The 24,168-nt window shown below is 39.8% G+C and overlaps 1 protein-coding gene and 1 non-coding gene across 2 annotated transcripts; both read left to right on the forward strand.

The window, feature by feature from the left end:
* The first annotated feature begins 50 nt into the window (after positions 1-50).
* UTP15 (UTP15 small subunit processome component) lies at positions 51-17,069 on the forward strand. The gene is made up of 13 exons (XM_040262706.1): positions 51-243; positions 4,955-5,118; positions 6,094-6,186; positions 6,277-6,461; positions 7,577-7,755; positions 8,213-8,338; positions 10,112-10,247; positions 11,943-12,027; positions 13,412-13,561; positions 14,279-14,380; positions 15,861-15,994; positions 16,162-16,220; positions 16,677-17,069. The coding sequence occupies exons 2-13, from the start codon at positions 5,029-5,031 to the stop codon at positions 16,895-16,897; spliced, it is 1,560 nt and encodes a 519-aa protein (XP_040118640.1). The 5' UTR covers positions 51-243; positions 4,955-5,028; the 3' UTR covers positions 16,898-17,069.
* Positions 17,070-23,847: 6,778 nt separating this feature from the next.
* Positions 23,848-23,919, forward strand: TRNAR-CCG. Its single transcript has one exon. It is a non-coding gene; the product is annotated as a tRNA-Arg (tRNA).
* The last annotated feature ends 249 nt before the right edge of the window (positions 23,920-24,168 follow it).

Raw genomic sequence — 24,168 nt, forward strand, 5'->3', positions numbered from 1 at the left:
AGCCCCGCCCACAGGACCCGCCCCTGCGTCACCCAGGCTGCGTGCGTCTTGGGAGCCTGCGCCCTGACGTCACCTTCGTGCGACCCGACGGGCTCTCCTGTTCGCGGCGTGTTTCAGGGGTTTCTTAGAGTATCCACGTGATCTTCTGCATGTTCTCCTGCATAGTCAGGAAGAGAACTGGCGGAGTCCAAGAAATTCTCCTTGACGCTGGGGTGTCTCGGCGGACCGTCCGGGCCCACGGAGGTAAAGGGGGCTCCCAAGGAAGGTACCCCAGACTCACATCAGGCCTTCCTTGCTATCTAGCATGTTTCCCTGGGGCTTCCTGGTCTCCGCGGAGTGACTAAACTCCTTAAGCATCAGGATCCTCGCAATTTAGTTTCCACCTAGATGTTCCTCCTCTACGGTCACTGTCCACTTCTACTGTCCTCCATTATTAGTCCCTGGAGTAATCCACACCCTTTCAAAGTAGTAGGCAGATTTCCATCTCTGTCTTTGCTTATGTGATTCTCTCAGTTTCAGGGCCCGCTCTTAAGTGGTTAATTGGTTTTAATATTAAAGGCCCAATTGAAATGCACCCTTGGAATGTTTCTGGTAGCCTCCCAGTTAAAGTCTCGTCTGAGCGTTCTGTTTTCTGTATATTACTTATAGCGTGCTTTTGGTATTCTGCCTTGTGATGTAGTAGTACCTAGTCCCGGTTTTTCAGGCTGTTACCACTCTGATTGTTTTCTTCCTGTTCATTTTCACGTCACTTCTTGCGTCCGTGCTTTTACACCGTCTTGCTTCCCCTCTCCTGCCCCTGATGCTGTTCGTCACTTTAATCTGGCAAACCACTGTAAAGTACTTCTTTCAAGGCAGTTATGTTCTCCATCGCCTATATAGTTGACCCTTGAACACTGCGGTGAGGCAGCTTTCGGGGCCCCTACCTTCTTGGGAGGGATAACTTACAGTGGATTCTCCGCGTATGGGATTCCTCCACATCCTGGGCTCCACTTGTGCTTTCAACAAGCCGTAATTCTGTAGTACTGTGATATTTACTGTTGAAGAAAAATCTGCTTCTAAGTAGACCCACACAATTCAAAACTGCTGTTCAAGGGTCAGCCGTGCTCTAGTGAGGGGCTAAGGCCCACAGACAGGCTAGATCTGGCCAACTGTCTGTTCTGGGATCGTCAGTGAGCCACGTATGCTTTTTATAGATGAATGTTTGTGATTTGTTTGATGATGGATATGTGCTAAGTGGCTTCAGTTGTGTCTCACTCTCTGCCACGCTATGGACCTTAGCTCCCTAGGCTCCTCTGTCCATGGGGATTCTCCAGGCAAGAAGACTGGAGTGGGTTGCCATGGCCTCCTCTAGGGGATCTTCCGGACCCAGGGATTGAACCTGAGTCTCCTGCATCTCCTGAATTGACAGGCAGGTTCTTTACCACTTTGCCACCGGGCAAGCCCTATTTGATGACAGGACACATCATTCAAAGTCCATGAAACTTTCTCCCCCTTCTCCAAAGAGTCTCTTTCATTCATAAACAGAATATCATACTTACAGTTATTTAGGGGTAGCTTGTTAGTAAAAAAATTGGAATTTTTTCTTTCTTGGTATGTAAGTAACTACATAATATCCTCCATTTTGCCTGCTGGCCTACAAAGCCTAAAGTATTTATTCTTTGGCCTTTTACAGAAAAACTCTGTGGACTTGTGCTTTATAGCAATGTTCGCACCACCCATGGTTTTAATTTTGTTTCCCATATAACCCAGCACAATGCTTCCTTTTCCTTTCACAAATATTTCTTTGAAACTGTTAGTCGCTCAGTCATGTCTGACTTTGTGATTCCATGGACTGTAGCCCATGAGGCTCCTCTGTCTGTGGGATTCTCCAGGCGGGAACACTGGAGTGGGTGTAGTCATTCCCTTCTCCAGGGGATCTTCCCAACCCAGGAATCAAACCCACATCTCTTGCATTGCAGGCAGATTCTTTACTGTCTGAGCCAGGGAAGCCCCCATTGAGCAATTGTTTTTAGTCTTCCAGACATGAAATGTTCAGTTTTAGTTTGTCCCTTGGAGTCGTGTCTGACTCTTTGCCACCCCATGGACTGCAGCATGCCAAGCTTCCCTGTCCATCACCAACTTCCGGAGCCTGCTCAAACTGATGTCCATCAAGTCGGTGATGCCATCCAACCATTTCATCCTCTGTCATACCCTTCTCTTGCCTTCAGTCTTTTGTAGCGTCAGGCTCTTTTCCAATGAGTCAGTTCTTCCCATCAGGTGGCCGAAGTATTGGAGTTTCAGTTTCAGCATCAGTCCTTTCAATGAATATTCAGAACTGACTTCCTTTAGGACTGACTAGTTTGATCTCCTTGCAGTCCAAGGGACTCTCGAGTCTTTTCCAACACCATAGTTCAAAAGCATCAATTCTTAGGTGCTCAGGTTTCTCTATGGCCCAGCTCTCACATCCATACATGACTACTGGAAAAACCATTGCTTTGACTAATGGGGAAAAAAGATCATTATGATGCCATATGATTATGTGAATTGACAGAAATACAGTCTAGTAGGTTTATAAAAGACAAGCCTGTAACCTAGCTAAGGAGGTCAAAGGTTTCCTGGAGGATGTGATTCTTGAATATTAAATGATAACATATTGAAAAGCAGAGACATTACTTTGCCAGCAAAGGTCCATCTAGTCAAGGCTATGGTTTTTCCAGTGGTCATGTATGGATGTGAGAGTTGGACTGTGAAGAAAGCTGAGTGCCGAAGAATTGATGCTTTTGAACTGTGGTATTGGAGAAGACTCTTGAGAGTCCCTTGGACTGCAAGGAGATCCAACCAGTCCATTCTGAAGGAGATCAGTCCTGGGTGTTCTTTGGAAAGAATGATGCTAAAGCTAAAGCTCCAGTACTTTGGCCACCTCATGCGAAGAGTTGACTCATTGGAAAAGACCCTGATGCTGGGAGGGATTGGGGGCAGGAGGAAAAGGGGACAACAGAGGATGAGATGGCTGGATGGCATCACTGACTCTCTGGACGTGAGTCTGAGTGAACTCCGGGAGTTGGTGATGGACCGGGAGGCCTGGCGTGCTGCGATTCATGGAGTCGCAAAGAGTCCGACACGACTGAGCGACTGAACTGAACTGAACTGAGGAGGTAGATAGAAAGAGATCATTCTTGCCAGAGAGGACAGATGAAGACGGATACTGAGACAAGGAAGAGCATGGTGTGTTAAGTGAGTAAAAAGAAGTGAAGCTGGAAAGATAAGCAAGGGCAAGATTACAGAGGGCCTTAATTCTGTTTGAAGGCGCTTGCACCTTCTTTTCCGGGCAGTTTTGGGCTTTGTAGCAAAAGCTAGATTTGCATGGTAGTTCGGTAACTCTGACGGCTATTTGGAAGACAGACAGAATCAGGGAAGCCTGATATTGCACTATTTCAGTAGTTGAGAAGGTGTGAATTAGAGCAGTCTAACTAGGTAGTGTGGACATTATGGAGTTTAGAAGGGTTTGGAAGGTAAAATCAGCAGCTCTTGCTAAATATTACATGTTAGAAGTGAGAAGGAACGACAAGTTAAGACTGATTCAAGATTCCTAGCTTGTGCCAATTACCAGCTGAAATGAAGAGTCTCAGAGTATATGAAGGCTCTGACTGTGTGTTTCACTAGGCATTGTACCCCAGTGCCTAAAACAGTGTGTTACTTTGTAAGTACTTCAGTGAACAGAAAAGTTTCCCTTTTTAAAATCATGAATTGCCATGTTTCCTCAAAGCCTTTAAAATATGTTGCACCTGTGTATTTTGGTGTTACTGATACAGTGTTTTCAGACTTCTGAGAATAGATGAGTTGCTCCACTGAGTCATTCCTCTGTTGCAAATAAATGGTTCTGGAAACACATTTCAGCTTAATTGCATGTCAGTTAAAAATTTTAATTAGTTGTTGTATGGCGGAAACTAGCACAACATTGTAAAACATTTAGGTAAAGGTATTGTAAAGATCCTATGGTATGTGAAGAAGTTTATGCAAAGAAACACTCTTGATGTTGTGAAAAGTTATTTTTTAAACCTTAGATTTAATAGAACAAATGTGGAATTATAAAAGCTTTAATGAATCTTTATTCTGTCACTTTAATTTAGAATTTCATTTCAGAATTGGTTTATTCTTGTTTTCTTTCTTACGTTAAAGCCTTTTAAAATTAACTAACTTAATTTTAATCTTCTACATCAGAATATTAGATTTTTATTTTAAGCTTTTAAATTTAATTTTATTCTTCTACATTAAAATATCAGCTCTGCTTTCTTCTTGGCAGTTTTAGGCTTTCAGGAAGTCAGGTGCCTAGTGAAGTGAAGTCGCTCAGTCGTGTCCAACTCTTTGTGACCCCATGGACTGTAGCCTACCAGGCTTCTCCATCCATGGGATTTTCCAGGCAAGAGTACTGGAGTGGGGTGCCATTGCCTTCTCCATGGGATCTTCCCGACCCAGGAATTGAACCCGGGTCCCCTGCAGTGTGGGCAGACGCTTCACTCTCTTGAGCCATCAGGGAAGCCCCAGGTCCCTAGACTGTTCTTACAGGTTAAATGTTGTCTTAAGTTTAATTTTAGGAAGCATTTATAGTTGCAGTTTCATGTTAATATTTTTTGTTGTTAATAAATGAACGTTCCAAGCCAGTGTGTTTCTCTCTGCTGTAGCAACTGGATGGCTGAGCCAGATTTATTCCCAAGTGTTGTAAATTGGTCAGTTAGGTGTGGGAACGTTTGTGTGTAGTCTCTGCGTGTAACTGAGCAGATGGTTCACCGTGGTAGCCCTGTTTGTTTTCTTCTTGCGTCCTTTAGACTGTCTCTTCTGTATTAAGGTTAAATGGTTACTTATCACTGATCTGTAAGGTACCACACAACCTTTGGAAAAGACACAGAGTGAGAATCATAACTGTATATAGGTTTATGAATAGTAGTAATGTGTATATAAAATATTTTTTTTTCAGACATAAGACAGTCTCTTTAATTACACCAGTTTCAAACTAGTTACCCTTGGATAACAGTGCAATTACATGAAAGTATGGCTGGTTATAAGCCTGTAGCAATCCAGACATATCCTATACTTGGTGAAAAAATCACCCAAGATACACTGTACTGGAACAACTATAAGGTAAGTGTAGACAAAATTAAGGGAGTACTGTTTTGCACTTAATGCCAATTTCTCCAGCATTTGTTAGACTTTGGATATGCTAGTAAAGAGTTAATAACTAAAAATAATCTGTCAGCAGCTTATAGTTTGGGTGGAAAATTTGATGTCTGATTTTTTTCTTGGAGTTATATAAAAGTCCATATTCCTTAATCAGTTTAATAATACAGGTATGTAACACACGATAGATGATTAATCAGTGCAAGTGAATTAAATTTTAGAACTTGAATCTCATATGAAAGAAGGTTTTTAAAAATTTTTTTTCTTAATCTCAGGAGGAAGAGATGTAAAATGAATTCTGTGCCATCTGAAAAGGCTAATTAAATGATTTTTCTTTATAAAAAATATGATTGACTTAATAGAAAAATGGAAAGAGGTTGGGATTGGAAAGTTTATAGGAAAGGAAATTTAAGTGGCCAATAAATATACTAAAAGAGCTCCAACTTCACTCATAACTGAATAAATGCAAATTGAAACAATAATTGGATAATTATTGAATAGTAATTTAGATACCTTTTCATGTATAATGTTGGCACAAATGAAAAATTTTGATCATCATTGCTGCTTGAGGTAGGGAAAATTGGCACAGACTTTTCAGAGGGCAATTCTGGCATTATCTCTTACGATAAAAATAACTTGTGGTCTTGTAAATTACACAGCTTGGAACTTAATCAGTGAATAAACTCTCCAAAATTTGTGTATGTTATCCTTATGTGTAGAGATGCTCATTGAAGTATTATTTATAATATTAGAAATCTCAGAAAAACCTGTTTGTTAGTAGTGGACTGGTAAAGTAAATTATGATATATCTTATAATGGATGGTAAAGCTATTGCTCATATGAAAAGTTAGCTAAGATGTGTTAATGAAAAAAACGCAAGGTACAAAGTAGCCTGCATGGTTGTAACTCTGTTAATACTCTCTATTATTTTTCATTAAGACACCTGTTCAGATCAAGGAGTTTGGTGCAGTGTCAAAAGTAGACTTTTCTTCCCAGCCTCCATATAACTATGCAGTCACAGCTTCTTCAAGGGTAAATGTAATATTTTTCTTTTACGTCGTTTATATTTACTGCTGTTCTTGAGCCATCTAGTAAAATGCTATGTTTTTTATCTTGTTGTAGATTCACATTTATGGCCGATACTCCCAAGAACCTATAAAAACCTTTTCCCGATTTAAAGACACAGCATACTGTGCTACCTTTCGACAGGATGGTAGACTCCTTGTGGCTGGCAGTGAAGATGGTGGTGTTCAGCTTTTTGATATAACTGGGAGGGCTCCCCTCAGGCAGTTTGAAGGCCATACTAAGTAAGAGACACTGTTGTTTTGTTTTATTTTTTTTATTGAAGTATAATTAGCATACATTCTGTTAGTTTCAGGTGTACAACATAATGATTCGGTATTTGTGTATATTGTGTAATGATCGTCACAATAAACTGGTTATATCTGTCACCATACAGTTATAGATAGTTGTTTTTCTGTACTTTTGTTGTAAGTTCTGTTGGTTTTACAGGCTTTGAAAGAAAGAGAGTTCTGTGACAATTATGTACCATTATGGACTTTATTTCCTGGTTGTTCTAAGACAGAGTGCATAACCTGGTTCAATCCTACGGTCCATTTTGATGGGCCTCATGAATGCCCTAGAATTTTTTGCGACATTTTAGGAAATGTGTGTTTCTCTATGTAGACGTCCTATAGCTTTCATTAACTTCTCAGTGAGTTTTTTGACCCCGTTGAGGTTCTAAAGGCAACCTCAAAACTGTTATGGAGAACTCAAGAGGCCTGGATTATACTAGAGTTTGTTTTTTTGAAATCAAGTTGGAAGGTGGGATTTTTTTTCTACTTGTATTTGGTGTTTTGCTTTTTAAAAATTAAACAGCCAAAGGCAGTTTTATAACTTTGTTTCAGGATTACCAATGTCATTGCTGAAATTTACTGTTGATTTTAAATCTCAAAAGTGTTTTTTATAGAATATTATCAGGATAGTCTTAGTTCATGAGTGAAGTGTTTTAAATATAGCAAATTCATGGAACATGGTCCTGCTTAGTGTCAAGTCTCCTTAGAATTTTTTAAGAACTACCCATTTTTAAATTTTTAAAATTAAAGTAACGTTGTGCCAACATTTAGAACATTTAACTTTCCACTGAGCAGCAAAGTAGAAGTGTTAACATATCAGAAAATATAATTTTAAGGCCGTTGTTCAGTATTTTTATTAACTTCATAGTACCAGGGATATATACATTTTAAATTGGCTTGAGGATAAACATGTGTTTTAAAGATTTTTAAGATTTTCTTTTTCTCTCATGATTTCTCTCTACAATTACTTATCGAAAATGAGCTGCTTTTCTTGTTATTTAGGATGTTAGAAGATACCAGAAATAATTTTTTCTTGCTTTTTGATATATTGATTCTTGATTTTTCAGAGCAGTTCATTCAGTAGACTTTACAGCTGACAAATATCATGTGGTTTCTGGGGCTGATGATTATACAGTTAAATTATGGGATATTCCAAACTCCAAAGAAATTCTGACATTCAAAGAACATTCTGATTATGTGAGGTGTGGATGTGCTAGCAAACTGAACCCAGATCTCTTTGTCACAGGTTAGTGAAATCTTTTTCTTCCCTCTTGAAGTTGGTAATTTTATTGATATACTCAGATGTGGTTTTGGGATTCTTTTTCAAAGAGATATGTATGTGTTTATCCTGTTGCTTTCTTTTCTTTTTCTTCTTTGGGGGATTGTTCTTAGTGGCCTCCGCATGTGATCTGAAACCTCGTGCTCTGGTTTTCAGAGCTCCCCCAGTGGTCAGGAAGCAGAGGTGACGCAGTCCAGTCGTCATGGGCGTCTGTGTCAGACTGCCAGATGACTCAATCGTCTGAAGGCAGGAATAGTGTGAGGTTCCATGAGGTTAGTGTTTCAGAAGCAGACAGTGGTAACAGACGGTTTAGAAGTACTGTATCTTCTTGAGTATACGTATGTCTTTAAAATTTCATCTAAGCCTTTTTTCCTTTTAAAAGTTTTGTTTGAATAAGCACACACACAACACATGTTTGTTTTAGGGTCATATGATCATACTGTGAAGATGTTTGATGCACGAACAAACCAGAGTGTTATCTCTGTGGAGCATGGACAGCCAGTGGAGAGTGTCCTGCTTTTTCCCTCTGGAGGTCTTCTGGTATCAGCAGGTATTTCTTTTAAAAATTGCTTCACCAATATTGTTTGTCTCGAGTCAGGTATTTCTTTGTCAGTGTGCACTTGAATTGCACATTTAGTTTTTTGCTCAGACAGGTGATAAGTGGGATAGGCAAGCAGTTTTTATTTACTGAGTACCTACTATGAGCCAGGCACTGTGCTTTTATAGACATATTCTCTCCAGTTCCCTACTGCTGCTGCTAAGTCGCTTCAGTCATGTCTGACTCTGTGCGACCCCATAGACAGCAGCCCACCAGGCTCCCCTGTCCTTGGGATTCTCCAGGCAAGAACACTGGATTGGGTTGCCATTTCCTTTTCCACTGCGTGAAAGTGAAGTCGCTCCGTGATGTCCGACTCTTAGTGACCCCACGGACTGCAGCCTACCAGGCTCCTCCGCCCATGGGATTTTCCAGGCAAGAGTACCGGAGTGGGGTGCCATTGCCTTCTGCTGCTGCTGCTGCTAAGTCACTTCAGTTGTGTCCAACTCTGTGTGACCCCATAGACGGCAGCCCACCAGGCTCCCCCGTCCCTGGGATTCTTCAGGCAAGAACACTGGAGTGGGTTGGCCATTGCCTTCTAGATGTGCTTAAAAGATAGTTTTCTCTGTTTTACAAAATAAAGTTTTAAGTAATTTGTCCAAGAAAAAGTGGTAAGTAGCAAATCAGCAATCTCAGAATTTGAGACCTATGTTGTGTACTTACCCAGAAATCCAGCTCAGACTCCTGCTGTTGTTCCTACATTCGAGATCTGTAGCTGCTTTTGAAAACACAGGTTCTTTCAGATCTAGAATTAGGCTTCTCTCTTTTTACGTGACTCTTGATTGAAATGGCCTTACCCAGCAAAGAGCTGATAGTGCTGGAGGAGGAGATAATGTGGACTCAGAGTGGCCTCAGTGTATTTTTTGTCAAGTTGAAACTGAGGTGTTTTTTTCATTATTGTTCATAGTGCATTTTCAGATTTATAATGGAAGTAGTAAATTGGCTTTTTTCATTTGTTAAGTCAAAATTCATGTGTTGGCATTAGAAGAATACATAGGTAGTGTATAGCTTTGCTTTGTTTTTTTTTGCTTAATTCTAAAATCCAAATAGAAGTTATCCCGTTTTATACTCTTTTCCTCATACCTATTTGAATTCAAAATAAGTTGATAATATTGTCAGAGTTTCTATTTTTCTTGCTGTTATTTTGAGAAATGGAAATACGTACAAGTTGAACAGGGAGAATGGAGGTCTGTGTGCCAATCTCCGTCTGTCACTGTTAATTGTGTGACCTTGGGCAATCCCTTAACCAATATAGATAGACCTTGAAAATGAGAGGTCTGTCTGACCACTGGGCGAGGTCAGTGGTTTCGAACTGTGGTCTCTTTCATGAGCTGCTGCCCGTGGGGAGATAGGGCAGGCCCTTTTTCACAGTCAGCATGGGTAAGAACTTTGTCCCCACCAACCCCAGCTTCCTTGTCCCCTCCCACCCCTAGCTCTTCAGCCTCTTTTTCTGTTTTACCTGCTAGACTTTTGCTTAATACTTAATTGAAAGAAAAGATGCCAATTAAAAATTTTTTTAAACCATTGGATTAAATTGCTTTTAAGAATGCTTCTAGTTCTTAGAGTAAAAGTTACAGAGAAGTTTTTCAGTTTTGTTGGGATTCACAGAATTTTTAGGATACGATATCTTATTCTTTCCCATTTTTGTACAAAATTCCTTTGAGGAATGATTTTATGGTGGTTTTCAGTTGTTTTCCAAATTAAACTAATGATTATTTCTTTTTATAGGAGGTCGGTATGTTAAAGTCTGGGACATGCTAAAAGGAGGACAGTTGCTAGTGTCTTTGAAAAACCATCATAAAACTGTGACATGTTTATGTCTCAGCAGCTCTGGACAGAGGTTACTCTCTGGCTCACTGGATAGGTTAGCCTTTTAATTTTCTTTCTTAATCATTCTTAGTGTGCATATGTTTAGTGCTTGAAGAAATGTTATTTCTGCACAACTTGTGATAGCATTAATATGCTGCCAAATGATTTCCATGAAAAAATTTGTTGAGTTGAAAATAGTTTTGACCTTTCATTTATACATAGCAAACTTACTTTCTCCCTTGATGTAATTTTTTGCTTTAATTTATATACTTCAGGAATTTATTGAATCATTTGAATATTCTTTTAAAATAATTTGTTCTGTAGTTTTCTTTTAAAATCATTATTGTATATTTTGAAATACTTATGAGTCTGTGTATATATATTCTAGCTTATATTCTTTAAAATTTAAAACTTTGTATAAAAATTTCTATGTGTTAATGTCTGAAAATTACATATTTCTAAATATTACTATTTTCAGTAGGTATTAGTGTTTCACTAGTTAATGGTCTAGAACAGTGCTGTACAACAGAAACACAGTCTGAGTTACATATGTAATTTTCAGTTTTGCCAGCCATGTTTAAAAGGTAAAATTAATAATATATTTACTCTAAAATATTATTTTAGTATGTAATCAGCATAAAATTATTAATGATAGACCAGAAACAAGTTCAGCCTTATATACATGCCCGATGATGCTTTATGATTTAAGTGAAATATAGTTGTATTTAATAGAAAAATATTTTTATACTGCCTCAATTTTAAAATTTAAAATTAAGTAAAATAAATTCACTCTTTTTCACTGCCCACATTTTAAGTGCTCATGAGCTACATGTGGCTAGAACGATGACCCAGTTCTAGAGTGATGACCCAGTTCTAGAGTTTACTTTCATTTATCTGTTGTTGCTCCTTTTATTTCTATATTTCTTTTTTCACTGTTATGTAAAGCCTTGGTTTTTCAGCATATTTATTAAAAAGTATACATATTTTAAAAGCTAGAAAATACTTCTGATACAGAGGAACTTACCATGTAAATATAAAGCAAATTCCCTGCAGTGGTGTTACTAGACAGTTTGGGACTTAATTTTTAGATGTGTCCCTTCAAAAGCTCTTGGTAAGTTAGCTCTGTTCATTGTAGTTCTCAACGCAGAGTGCCTTTTGTCCCTCAGGGGCTGTTCGCACTCTCTGTGGACGTTTTCGGTTATTGTCACAACCTGGGGGTAGAGTGTTCTTGGTATGTAGGGAGAAGAGTCACAAATGCTACTGAAGATCCTGCAGTGCACGGGACGGCCACTGTTACAAAAAATTTTCCTGCCCCAGTGTCAGTGATGATGAGTGAAGCTGAGAAACCCTATTCTTTTGACTTTGATGGACTTTGATGCTGTTTCTTTAGTCTCGAGTTTCATCTTCAGGAGACCGTGATCTATCCTTCTGGTGGCTGGTTGAAGCCTTTATACAAACAATAAAAAAGAGTTCTTTTTTTTTTTTTAATTTAAATTTATTTATTTTAACTGGTGGCTAATTACTTTACAATATTGTATTGGTTTTGCCATACATCAACATGAATCCGCCACGGGTGTATGTTTTTAAAAGAGATTCAGTGATAAATTACTTTGTAACTAATATTACTAATCATTTTTCTTCATTGTTGTATGTTTTAATATTCATATATTGAACTTAAAAAAATAGTAATTTTTTATACTCATTTCTAAGATGCTTTGTGACAAAGCTCTTTTTTTTCTTTTTTGGTTAGGAAGGTGAAAGTATATAGCACAACTTCCTACAAAGTAGTCCACAGTTTTGATTATACAGCTTCAATTTTGAGTCTTGCACTTGCAGTAAGTATACTTTTAGCTCTTTTTTTTTTCCTTAAAAAAAAAATTTGACTAATGTTGCCTGTTAAATGAAACTAACATGAAGTATTAGGGTTTATCTTTGCATTTGAATAAGTACTATCTTCTTGTCACATTAGATAATTGGGTTAAGACAATTGCTGGAATATATGAGTTGTCTCAGTAACTAAGCATGAATTCAGATTTAGGTCCTACTCATTGCACAACTCAAACTAACTGTAGTGTTGTGTAGGCATTGTTAACACTAAGGGCAGGACCTGGAAAGTAGATAAATCTGTCTTCAGCACATTTAACTCAAGGGGTAAACACTCCAAAAAGTCAGGTTGGCTCTCTAAGCCAAAAAACAAAAGGGCGGGTCGGGGGTGGGTAGACAAAGGAGCAACAAAATGAAATGTCTCCTTTTCTTTGTTAACTGCTCTTTCTGGAGTGTTTAGTGTCAAGTTTCATGAGCTATTGAGGAGGAGGAATAGGTTTGAACACCTTACATAGCTGAACTGGGAGTGGAAAAGAAGTTGTAAAACGTTTTCTTGACACGATGTTGGAAAGTCGTGCCACTGCTGGGACTCCCCGGTGGCACTAGTGGGAAAGAACGCACCTTCCGGTGCAGGAGCTGTGGGAGACGTGGGTTCAGTCCCTGGGTTGGGAAGATGCCCTGGAGGAGGGCATGGCAACCCACTCCAGTTTTCTTGCCAGGAGAATCCTGTGGACAGAGGAACCTGGTCGGCTACAGTCCATAGGGTCACAAAAGAGTTGGACACGACTAGAGCCACTTAGCATGGGTCCACACATGCGTGCTACCACATCATTCTTTTTCTAGGAAGAGGGTATGGGGAAAAATTATTTTGGAAATATTTCCTAAGATGTTATTAACTGTGTATTGTTATACCAACTGGCAGTGATAATTTTCAAGTATAATTAAAAAAGTGAAAATTTCTGAGTGGTGTCTGACTGTTTGCGACCCCGTGAACTATACAGTCCATGGAATTCTCCGGGCCAGATTACTGCACTGATAGCCTTTCCCTTCTCCAGGGGATCTTCCCAACCCAGGGAGAGAACCCAGGTCTCCCTCATTGCAGGTGGATTCTTTACCAGCTGAGCCACAAAGGGGAAGCCTGAGAATACTGGAGTGGATAGCCTATCCCTTCTCCAGCAGATCCTATCAAACAGTGGTATCTTAGAGCAATAAAAATGATTTTACTTTAACTTTTCACATAGGTCAGTCACTGTTAGGCAGGGAATCAGTATCCTAGTGGAACTCTTGATCAAAGTACGGAGAAGTAGCAAGCACATTATTAATGGTATTTGGAAGTAAAAGCAAGATGAATTGTGAGTTCCTAATATGCTAACTTACTTTTCTAATTGCTCTTAGCATGAAGATGAGACAATAGTTGTAGGAATGACCAATGGAATACTGAGTGTTAAACATCGGAAATCTGAAGCAAAGAAGGATTCGGTGCCCAGGAGAAGAAGGCCTGCATATCGAACTTTTATTAAGGGAAAAAATTATATGAAACAACAGGTATTTGTATATTTCATATATATTTTTTAAAGATGAAAGTTGTTAGAATAGCCAGCTTCATCCCTGCACATTACTGAAAAAGTGTTCACCTGGCAGTTACCTTCATTTTTAACTTGATTTTACTTTTCTCTATGTCGTATTTATCTCTAGATTGCTAGATTGGGGACATTAAATTAATAAGTAGTGGGGATGTAACTGTCCAGTTTTCCCAAAACCATTTGTTGAAGAAACTGTCTAATGATACTTCTTAGTGCCCTGAATCTTGGCAGCATTACTGTGCTCAGAACAGTGTCTTTCACACACTGTCTGGTTTGATCTTCTAAATAACCCTGAAAAAGAATAATATCTCCACTTGACATCTGAAAAGATGGAGATAGAAAGAAGTTGTGATTGATCCAGGATTTCTTCATTGGGACCAGGCAGTTGCTCAGATTCTTGTTTTCTCTTTCTACTCAGTGACTGCTTGCTGTGTAAAGAGAGTTGCAGCGAGCAGTGTCTGCCTAGGATGGAGATGTTGTGTGTGGATCCTAAGTTAAAATCACAGGCCACTAAGAACATGGTCATGTGGCAGATTGTTGTGTTTTCATTTGATTGACTTCATGGGCTTATGACCCTTATTTATGATAGGGTTCAAGGACACTGTGGAACTATGATTATTTTGAATGAAGCTCTTATTTGGATATTGATTTTTCTTTGTAAATTTGCTTTTCAATGCAGGATGACATTTTGATCAACAGACCATCAAAGAAACATCTAGAATTGTATGACAGGGATCTGAAAAACTTCCGGATCTCTAAGGCACTTGACAGAGTCCTTGAGGTGAGTGAGTAAAGTGTGTGCGATTTTTCTTTTTGTAAAAACTTTTTTTTTTAGAGCAGCTTTAGGTTCAGAGCATAATTGAGGGGAAGGTACAGAGCTTCCCCATCTGCCATCTGCCCCACACATGCATAGCCTGTACATTTGTTGCAACTGATGAACCTACAAGGACATTATTTTTAATTTTTATAATTTATTTTTAGCTGCACTGGGTCTTCGTTGCTGTGTGGGCTTTCTTTAGTTGTGACAAGTGAGGTCTTCTCTCTAGTTACAGTTCACGGGAGTCTCCTGGTGGCTTCTTTTGTTATGGAGCATGGACTCTAGCCTTGATGTATTTCTTTCCCAGTTTGGAACCAGTCCGATCACTTCATGGCATTAGGTGGGGAAACAGTGGAAACAGTGACAGACTTTATTTTCTCGGGCTCCAAAATCACTGCAGATGGTGACTGCAACCATGAAATGAAGAAGACACTTGGTTCTTTGAAGAAAAGCTATGACCAACCTAGACAGCATATTAAAAAGCAGAGACATTACTTTGCAGACAAAGGTCCATCTAGTCAAAGCTATGATTTTTCCAGTAGTCATGTATGGATGTGAGAGTTGGACTATAAAGAAAGCTGAGCGCCGAAGAATTGATGCTTTTGAAGTGTGGTGTTGGAGGGCCCCTTGGACTGCAAGGAGATCCAACCAATCAGTCCTAAAGGAAATCAGTCCTGAATATTCATTGGAAGGACTGATGCTGAAGCTGAACTCTCCAATCCTTTGGCCACTTGATGCGAAGAACTAAGTCATCTAAAAAGACCCTGATGCTGGGAAAGATTGAAGGTGGGAGGAGAAGGGGATGACAGAGGATGGGATGGTTGGATGGCATCACATATTCAATGGACATGAGTTGGAGCAAGCTCCTGGAGTTGGTGATGGGCAGGGAAGCCTGGTGTGCTGCAGTCCATGGGGTTGCAAAAAGCTGGACACAGCTGAGCAACTGAACTGATGAACTTGAAAGTGCTGGGCTTCAGTAGTGGCAGTGCATGGGCTTAGTTGCCCTGTGGCCTGTGAAATCATCCCAGACCAGGGATTGAATACGGGTTTCCTGCACTGGCAGGCAAATTCTTAGCCACTGGGCCACCAGGGAATTCTGGAGCTTAAAAAATTTTTTTTTATTTTAAACTTTTTATTTTGTATTGGGGTATAGCCAGTTAACAGTGTTGTGATAGTTTCAGGTAGACAGTGAAGGGACTGTTCATGTATTCATTCAGCTGTAAATGTATCCATTCAGCTATAAATGTATCCCTTCTTTCCCAAGCTCCCCTCCCATCCAGGCTGCCATATAACATTGAGTTTATTTTTAAAAGAATTATTTTGTTTCTTGCCATGACTCAAAACTGGGAAGGAAAAAAACCCATTTAAATTTGGTAATTATTAGTGAGTACTAAGACTGATTCTTTTCTTGTGCTGCTCATGTTGACTCTGAAAAATTTTCTAGCCCACTTGTACAATAAAGACACCCGAGGTTACAGTTTCCATCATAAAGGAGCTAAATCGAAGAGGAGTCCTTGCAAACGCCCTTGCAGGTCGAGATGAAAAGGAAATCAGTCGTGTTCTTAATTTTTTGATAAGGTATGTTTTCTGTCTCTGAAATGCATGTATTTTGCATCTGAAATTTTATCTCCAAATTTACTTTTAGTTTGAGCTTTGTAGAGAACTGACAGAACAGTTTAGTAAATCTGTTTTAAGGATTTTTTAAAAGTTTGCAGGTTTCAGTAAACAGATTTTTTGCTTCGTAGGAATCTGTCTCAGCCAAGATTTGCCCCTGTTTTGATTAATGCTGCTGAAATAATTATTGGTAAGTAGTTGCTGAAATTCTAGCATGCTTGAAGAAGTAGAGGCGTCAGATAATGAAATCAAACAGATTGAAATACCTTGTCTTTATCAAGTCTCCAGTAAAGATTTCATGGAGAAAACAATAATAGTAAATCAGTGCATTTTAAAGTAGAGTAAAATGTTTACAATGGATTGGCTTTCGATTGCTGGCACTAGGGTTATTACAATTTAAAAAGTTTTTTTCTTGAAATACCTACAATGACCGTGACTAATTTTTAATGAGAAAATGAAAAATAAGTCGGAATTATTTCTCTCTGAAATACATTTACGCAGATGGATTGTTTATGTAAAGCATAAATTGTACAAGTACAGAGTTTTTGGTGTCTTTTATATTTAATATTTTTGTACTTTTTCTAAATTCTGCTGTTCATGTTTTGTTTAGAAAGATGTTTATAGTTAATGTTTCCTCTCTTTCTAGATATATATCTACCTGTGATTGGTCAGTCACCTGTAGTTGATAAAAAGTTTTTGGTACTTCAAGGACTTGTAGAAAAAGAGATTGATTACCAGCGAGAACTACTGGAAACCTTGGGGATGATGGATATGCTTTTTGCTACCATGACAAGGAAAGAAAGCACTTCTGTGATGCAGCATAATATATCTGATGGATTTCTAGAGAACAATAAGATTGAGTCATAGTGTCTGCTTAATAGGAAACATAAGAACTCCTAACATGAAACAGATTTGATGCTATTAACTACTGGGAAGAGAATCTCCTTGATACATTAAAAAAATCTATTTGCAGAAGCAGTTTTGTAGAAGAGACTGGAATAACTATGCTTGGAAAATAAGAAACTTTTTAAACATGGTTTTCCATGTTCTGTTTTGAATTATTTCATGGCACCTTCAGCCGGAAGAGATCTCAGTTTTGGTCACAGTGTATGTCCATCTTGGACAGGTCCACATTAATTTTAATGTAGCTGAGTTCTGTTTCAACGTTTGAGTAGACACTCAGAACTCTGGAGAGGGTTCCGACTTAAGAATCCTGCCAGAGGAACAGGGCTTTATTTTTTCCTTCTGTCGTGGAAAAGCAAGAAAACAAATGGCAACAACCAGTGAATTCTCTAATCAGTGCACTTGGGGTCCCCAGGCTCCAGCTGAACGTGGCCCCTTTCCCTGCTGTCGTCATTTGCCCCAGGTCACAAGTGCCACCTCAGCTGGTAATTGGGCTGCATCTGTTCTCGGTGTGGCAGCTTAATGGCCAGCTCTGAATGGTTGACACGAGTTTGACGTGTATTCAGAGTGTGATGAGGCAGATTTGATAGCTAGAAATTGTGCTTACCAGCTTGTGTTTTCTTTTTCTTCCTGTAATCTTGACTGCTGCTCAGGACAGGGCCTGCAGGTAAGCCTTCAGGACGATATTTATCCTCTTCCCCTCAGTATGCAGCCTTTCTACCAGCTTTTCAGCTTGTTTCAGGTCAGGGGAATGATAAAATTTGCCATTTCTCTTGTGACCAATAGCCTTTCAGCCTTTTTATATGTATATTTGGAGCTTATCTTGCTGCTACCTACCTCTGAAAACCATTTTCTTGGGCCTGTATTTAGGTTATTTTTCCCTCCTCTATTCTTAACATCATTTTGTGTTTCAGAACCCCTGGTATTTTTTATGTTTTTTTTAAGTTCAACGTAAATCACATTTTTTATAAAGAGACTCTTATTTTCTTCTTGACTTTCTGGGATGTATCAATTCCTGATGGAGAGTCACTGACTATTCATTTCTAGCGCACTGATTTTACACTTGATCCCTTTTCCACCTTCCCCCAATTCCTGAAGAAGTTAACTATTCGTAAGGAAATATGTCTTAGGCTAGAAGAGTCCTTAATTAAAGGAAGATTTGTAATTGCAATCACCTCTTAAATTCATTTCCAGTTCTGTGAATTTATGTGTGTATTTTTAAAGCAGAAAGAAGTATTCCCATGTTCTGATAAGGATGTATGCTCAGAGAGTCTGGTTTTCCCTTCATGAATTGATTTAAGCCATTATGAAGCCCAGTGGCTTATAAGAAACCAAGAATTTGCTTCCTTGAGTAATTATGAGATTAGTCAAGATGAGAAGCTGTGTCTTTATGTTGCTGCTGCTGCTGCTAAGTCGCTTCAGTTGTGTCCGACTCTGTGCGACCCGATAGATGGGAGCCCATCAGGCTCCACCATCCCTGGGATTCTCCAGGCAAGAACGCTGGAGTGGGTTGTCATTTCCTTCTCCAATGCATGAAAGTGAAAAGTGACAGTGAAGTTGCTCAGTAAAAATTTATAAGTTATTTTTTAAATTTCATAAATACGCTGATAAATGGGATACTAGTAAAGCTGAAAGGTTGAGGTTCTTCCAAAAAAGCTAGTTAAGACGAATTTTTTGGCAAGGATTTTCTCATGGATTATTTGATCTGGTTCTTACCACAACCATCCAGGGTTGGTATTCTCATTTATCATTGAATTCACCCTTGAATTTCCCAAGCTTGAGTTCCTCATCCCAGCACTGTCAACTGGCCTGCTTGCTGGGGCCAAACCCACTCATTCCCTTTAACACAACTTCACCAGAGTGCTGCCATTTTTTAGATGAGATATGTAATAATTATAAATTTTCAGAAAGGCTAGGAAACAATTCTCATAGCCATCAATAGTTCAGTGTTGAGTTCATGAATAGGTTTTAAAGTTTGGGACAAACTGTAGTATTTGCTATTTGAAGTACTATTTGTAATTGGCATATTACAATGTAACATTGGCCTTTATTTCCAACTTAAAACGCCTAAAAATGCCTAACAGGTTTTTAGATTTGTGAATTTTAGTTGAAATGTATTTTTAAGATGTTACTAAACCTGCAGAAATTGAAGTATTTCAGAGAGCTTATTCACTGCACATTTAATTTATTTTATTTATAAAAGTTACAAACTGTGGAAAGTTTTGCTTGTTGGGTCAAATGCTTGTTGCTTCAAATGCTTGTTGATTTGAAGTGCTATTTACAAGAAAATCAAATACCTTCAATGTATAAATGCTATTAAGTTGTTTAAAGGACTCTGGAGTATAAGTAAGTTTGTTTAAAGAAATTTAGTCTGTTTGACTTGAATCAGCTCTATCAAACATTAATTAAAAGCCTCATTTAAAATGATTGTTAAAATATAGTAATTTTCTGAATGGAATGACTGTGTATGCTTGTGGGGATAATTCCTTTGTAGAGAAGGGGAAACTGATGATTATAGGAGAGGGATGCCAATGGCTGGATCAGTGTCCTTGGGAGGAGGAAGGGGTCGGCGTGCCCAAAGGTTGGCTTAGACAGTGTATGAATAGTTTGGGCATTGTTCAGGAAGGAAGACAGAGATACGACACAGATGCAGTTAAGTCTGTAGCAGTGGTGATGGTGGTTTGTGGAAGTTCTTTAATGAGTTCCATTATTGGAAACAACAACCAACTGAAACAGGTTGGAGAAGTTGGAGATCAGAGGTCTTGAAAGTTTGAAAAGAGAACACAGAGTAGATATGAAAGAGGTCAAGAGCTCATACTTTGGAGCCTGTCTGCCTGAGTTTCGATCTTGGTTCAGCCACTCGCTGGCTGTGTGACTGTGTGACTTTGGGCAAATTATTTTACCACTTTGTATTTCCATATTGTATTTCATTTTCTTCATCTGTTAATTAGACACAACCACAGAAAGTGGCTGTGAGAATTAAGTGAGTTAATGCCTATTAAAGTACCTAGACTATTTCTGTTGTTTGCTGCTGTTATTGTCGGGGGAATGAAAATACTAGAGAGGGAAGTAGCATTACCAGCAGAGCTCAGGCCCACGTGCGAAGAAGTGTTATGGACTTCGAGCAAGACCGGTCAGCATGACTGTGCTTTTCTCTAGTCACGTTTGGCTCTGAGGATGCAGACGGCGGGTAGGCTGAGGTATGGACCTAATCAACAGCAGAGGTTTCATCAGTGAGTGCGGAGTAATTAAGAAAGGGACAAGGGCATTGCTGAGACGTGAAAGTAGTGCATAATGCACCGTGGAATCAAAGCTGGGTAAGTAAGGAGACGAGATCATGAGGGACTGAGAATGGCCGGGTTGACGGACTGTTGGTATGTATGGAGTTGAGCAGTTACAGTTTGGGTATTAAAGGTGGTGAGCTGGAGACATGGAATGTGCTGCTGAACAAGCCAAGATTATGACAGAATGAAGCCAAGAATAACGTCAGGGAGAGTGACAGCAAGCGAGGAGCAACAGTGTTGGAAAACCTATGGGGAAGACTTCCCTGGTGGTCCAGTGGTTGGAGATCCTCCCAGTGCCGGGGACATAAGCCCGTGTACCACAGCTACTGAGGCCCACGCACCCTGGGGTTCTGCAACAAGAGAAGCCGTCGCAACGAGAGAGTAGTCCCCGCCCGCCCCCGCTCGCCACAGCTTGAGAAAGCCCATGTGTAGCAATGAAGACCCAGTGCAGCCAAAAATAAATTTTTTTTTAAAAAAAGAATCAATACAGAGTGGCCCTTATTGATGAACAATAAAGTGGAGTGTTATATATGTGGTCAAATGACGTGAAAGTTTAAGGAGAGGTTTTCTTGGGAAGGAATGGGGCAGAGTGGTCCAGAAGCATTGAGGCTCACCTGCCCTACCTGTTAGGACAGCTGTATGAGGGGTGTGGGGACAGCATTAGCAGCGCTCAGGAGGACCGCTGAGGAAGCTGGCTAGCAGGGGCACACAGGAAGCAGGCCCCCTCTGCCTCCTGCCTTCCAAATCTTGTGTGAATATATCTGATTAGTGGGGCCTAATTCCGCATCCAGAGCACTGTCTGCAGTGGAGTCTGGGAGATGTGGTTTCTAGTGTTTCAGCTCTGCAGTTCTGAACGCAACCTAGGAGTCGGAGCAGAGGATCAGGAAGGCAATCCACACGCTATTCTTCCCCAAATAGTCTACACATCTTCAAATATAAGAGCATACATACCCTCAACTCTGGGCTTCCCTGGTGGCTAAGATGGTAAAGAATCTACCTTTGATGCAAGTGACCTGGGCTTGATCGCTGAGTCAGGAAGACCCCCCCTGGAGAAGGGAAAGACAGCCCACTCCAGTATTGCCTGGAGAATCGCATGGACAGAAGAACCTGGCGGGCTATAGTAAATGGGTGGCAAAGAGTCGGACACGATTGAGTGACTAACACACACATACACCTTCAACTGTAAGCAAAAGGGAGTACCCTGTACTTGCTGTTGTGCGTTTCACTTTCCACTTACTGTGCGTCAGAGAATCTGCCAACTTAGTACATAGAGCTCTGCTTCATCCTTTTTTTTTATCCTGCCCTATTTCACTGAACAAGATGTGCCATAATCAGTTTAACCAGACTCTTTCCATTCTTGCACAGTTATGCACTGAGTAGGCTTTTATGTAAGCTTTTGTGCATTTTGAGATATATATATACTGGGATAAATTGACGTGAATTATCCTAATCCTAGGGTGTAAGTCTTTGTCTTACCACCCCAAAGTAACATTTCATCCCTGCTGCTCATCTTCATCTAAGGAGGTGCTACCCAGCTTTCAGTCAAGCTCCACCCACCAGAATCACTTGCAAAATGGGTTCCTTAAAGACCTCTTCTCCTAGGTATGTTGTATTCCATAGGTTGAGTGAGGGTGAGTAAAAGTCGCTCAGTCGTATCTGACTCCTGTCCACCCTGTGGACAATAACCCACCAGACTCCTCTTGCCCATGGAATTCTCCAGGCAAGAATACTGGAGTGGGTTGCCATTTCCTTCAGGGGATCTTCCCGACCCAGGGATCAAATGGGGTCTCCTGCACTGTAGGCAGATTCTTTAGCTTCTGAGGCACCAGGGAAGCCCTTTAGGGTTAATAAGATACTTTAACCTTATTAGGGGCAAGGGCTGCTCATATTTGCACTCTACATATGGTGACGCTGAAGTAACACAGGGAGTTTAGGTGACTTGCCTAAAATCACAGTTGGTTTGTGCCAGATCTGGGGTTTGAATGTAGACAGTCTGGTTGAAGAGTACCTAGTCTCATCCCCTGCAGGAATATTCTAGAAACATGGAATATGTCTTTACTCATCTTTGTATTCTCGATATCACCACGATTCCTAGTTGGTGCTTAGTAAATGTGCTGAATAACTGAATGGAGTGAAGGAATGCTTATTGGATCCAGTTCGGGCAGTTCACGTGAAAACAGCAATGTGTTTACTGTGAACAAGATGAAATGGTTGCATTTTCTGAGAGATGCAATGTAAAATGTTTCTGGAAACTGGCCTTACTGCCCATTGAGCATTTTAATCAGGTGGAACTTAAACCATGCATCAGAACCCCTAGCTCACTAATAGTCCACGAGGTGGCAGTATTACTTTGAAAACCATGAGAAACCTGCTTTTTTCCGTAGCCTTTTCTCTCAATCAAGTCTGTGGTGCTGAGTAGTCAGGTGAGTTCTCTCAGAACACAGTGAAGATACTTGGTTATTGTAATGTTGACACAGTGGGTTCAGAAGTCATCAATAATTATTAGATGCTAGCCAGAAATGGGGAAACAAAATCTAACCAACACCCATTTTTAATTAAAGATGAAACTTTTCAACAATGTAGAATAATGGAAAGAACATGAGCTACGTGATTCTGGGTAAGTCCCTGGGCCTCGGCTTCCACATCTGTCACATGGAGTTAATGTCCCTTCCTTTATAGGTTGTTGTGAACATGAATACAACACGTGCCAAAGTGCGTTAGGTGCTTTACTGTGTTACGTTTGTGATTATGAAAACAGTGCTTGCCCTGAACGTCTTTGGAGCTTTTTCTTAATTTCTCTGATTACTAACATCATTTGTATCACTTAAAGGTTAGGCTGAAGCTTTCTAGTATGAAGGATGTTTTTAAAATAAATTAATTGCATACACTATAAAATAAGGGGTTTAACTGATTTGAGAGAGACTGCTTACAAGTCTCTGATTTTGAAAGCAAATGGTATGATTTGCAGTATGTACAAATAAGACCCCTATTCATGAAAGGAAGATGTGAGTTCCCATTGGATTATTAGTGTTATAGAAGAAAATTATGTCTTTAAACATATATATTAATGCAGACTTTTCTTTATTCAAGTTTACTGTACTAGCCGTGACTGTGATGGCTATATTGACCAAAAGGGTTTTAGTTTAGAATTCTGTTAATGAGGGTTGACAAGTTTTCAATAAACGCTACTCTAAAACACTGCACTCACATAAGGTTTTTCTTAATTGAGGTATAATTGAAGTTATATGAGTTTCAGGTGTACTAAGATAGATTCTTGACAAAGTGTTCCCAAGTAAAAAAACAGAAGGCTCGAGTCGAAAGCAGTTTCCTCACAGGAAACAAGTGGAAGGCAGTGGTGAGATATTTTTCTTTTACTGTTCTCCCCTTAGGAGAAAAGATTTTGAGGCTCACCTGTCTAACCCATTCTTATCTTTCAATGAGAAAAGATCCACATGATGAGAAAGAACTGAAAATAGACAGTTGCATGAAATTTGTTGCTAGTAGCATGTCTGAACTTCATTTTTCTGTAATTTCTAGGAGAACACTATGAGGTCATACACATGAGTTTCCACCACAACATTATTACCATAAACATCCACATAACCTAGCGATTTTATTTACTTATGGGCTTCCCTGGTGGCTCAGAGGTTAAAGCGTCTGCCTCCGATGCAGGAGACCTGGGTTCGATCCCTGGGTTGGGAAGATGTCCTGGAGAAGGAAATGGCAACCCATTCCAGTATTCTTGCCTGGAGAATCTCATGGACGGAGGAGCCTGGTGGGCTACAGTCCACGGGGTTGCAAAGAGTCGGACACGACTGAGCGGCTTCACCATCACCATCACCACCATCTTGTGAGTACAGGTTAATTTAAGATAGCACAAGACAGTGCATCATTAGTGGTAGGAAATTCAGTTCAGTTCAGTCGTGTCCAACTCTGCGACCCCCATGGACT

Source organism: Oryx dammah, unplaced genomic scaffold (assembly GCF_014754425.2).
Source record: "Oryx dammah isolate SB20612 unplaced genomic scaffold, SCBI_Odam_1.1 HiC_scaffold_20, whole genome shotgun sequence".
Taxonomy (NCBI): Eukaryota; Metazoa; Chordata; class Mammalia; order Artiodactyla; family Bovidae; genus Oryx; species Oryx dammah.

What these genes read in the sequence shown, in the direction of transcription:
- UTP15 (XM_040262706.1), top strand. Translation starts at nt 5,029, where the DNA reads ATGGCTGGTTATAAGCCTGTAGCAATCCAGACATATCCTATACTTGGT. An exon ending in CAGTCACAGCTTCTTCAAGG is followed by an intron (nt 6,187 to 6,276) that starts GTAAATGTAATA and finishes ATCTTGTTGTAG; the next exon opens with ATTCACATTTATGGCCGATA. An exon ending in TGCTGCTGAAATAATTATTG is followed by an intron (nt 16,221 to 16,676) that starts GTAAGTAGTTGC and finishes CTCTCTTTCTAG; the next exon opens with ATATATATCTACCTGTGATT.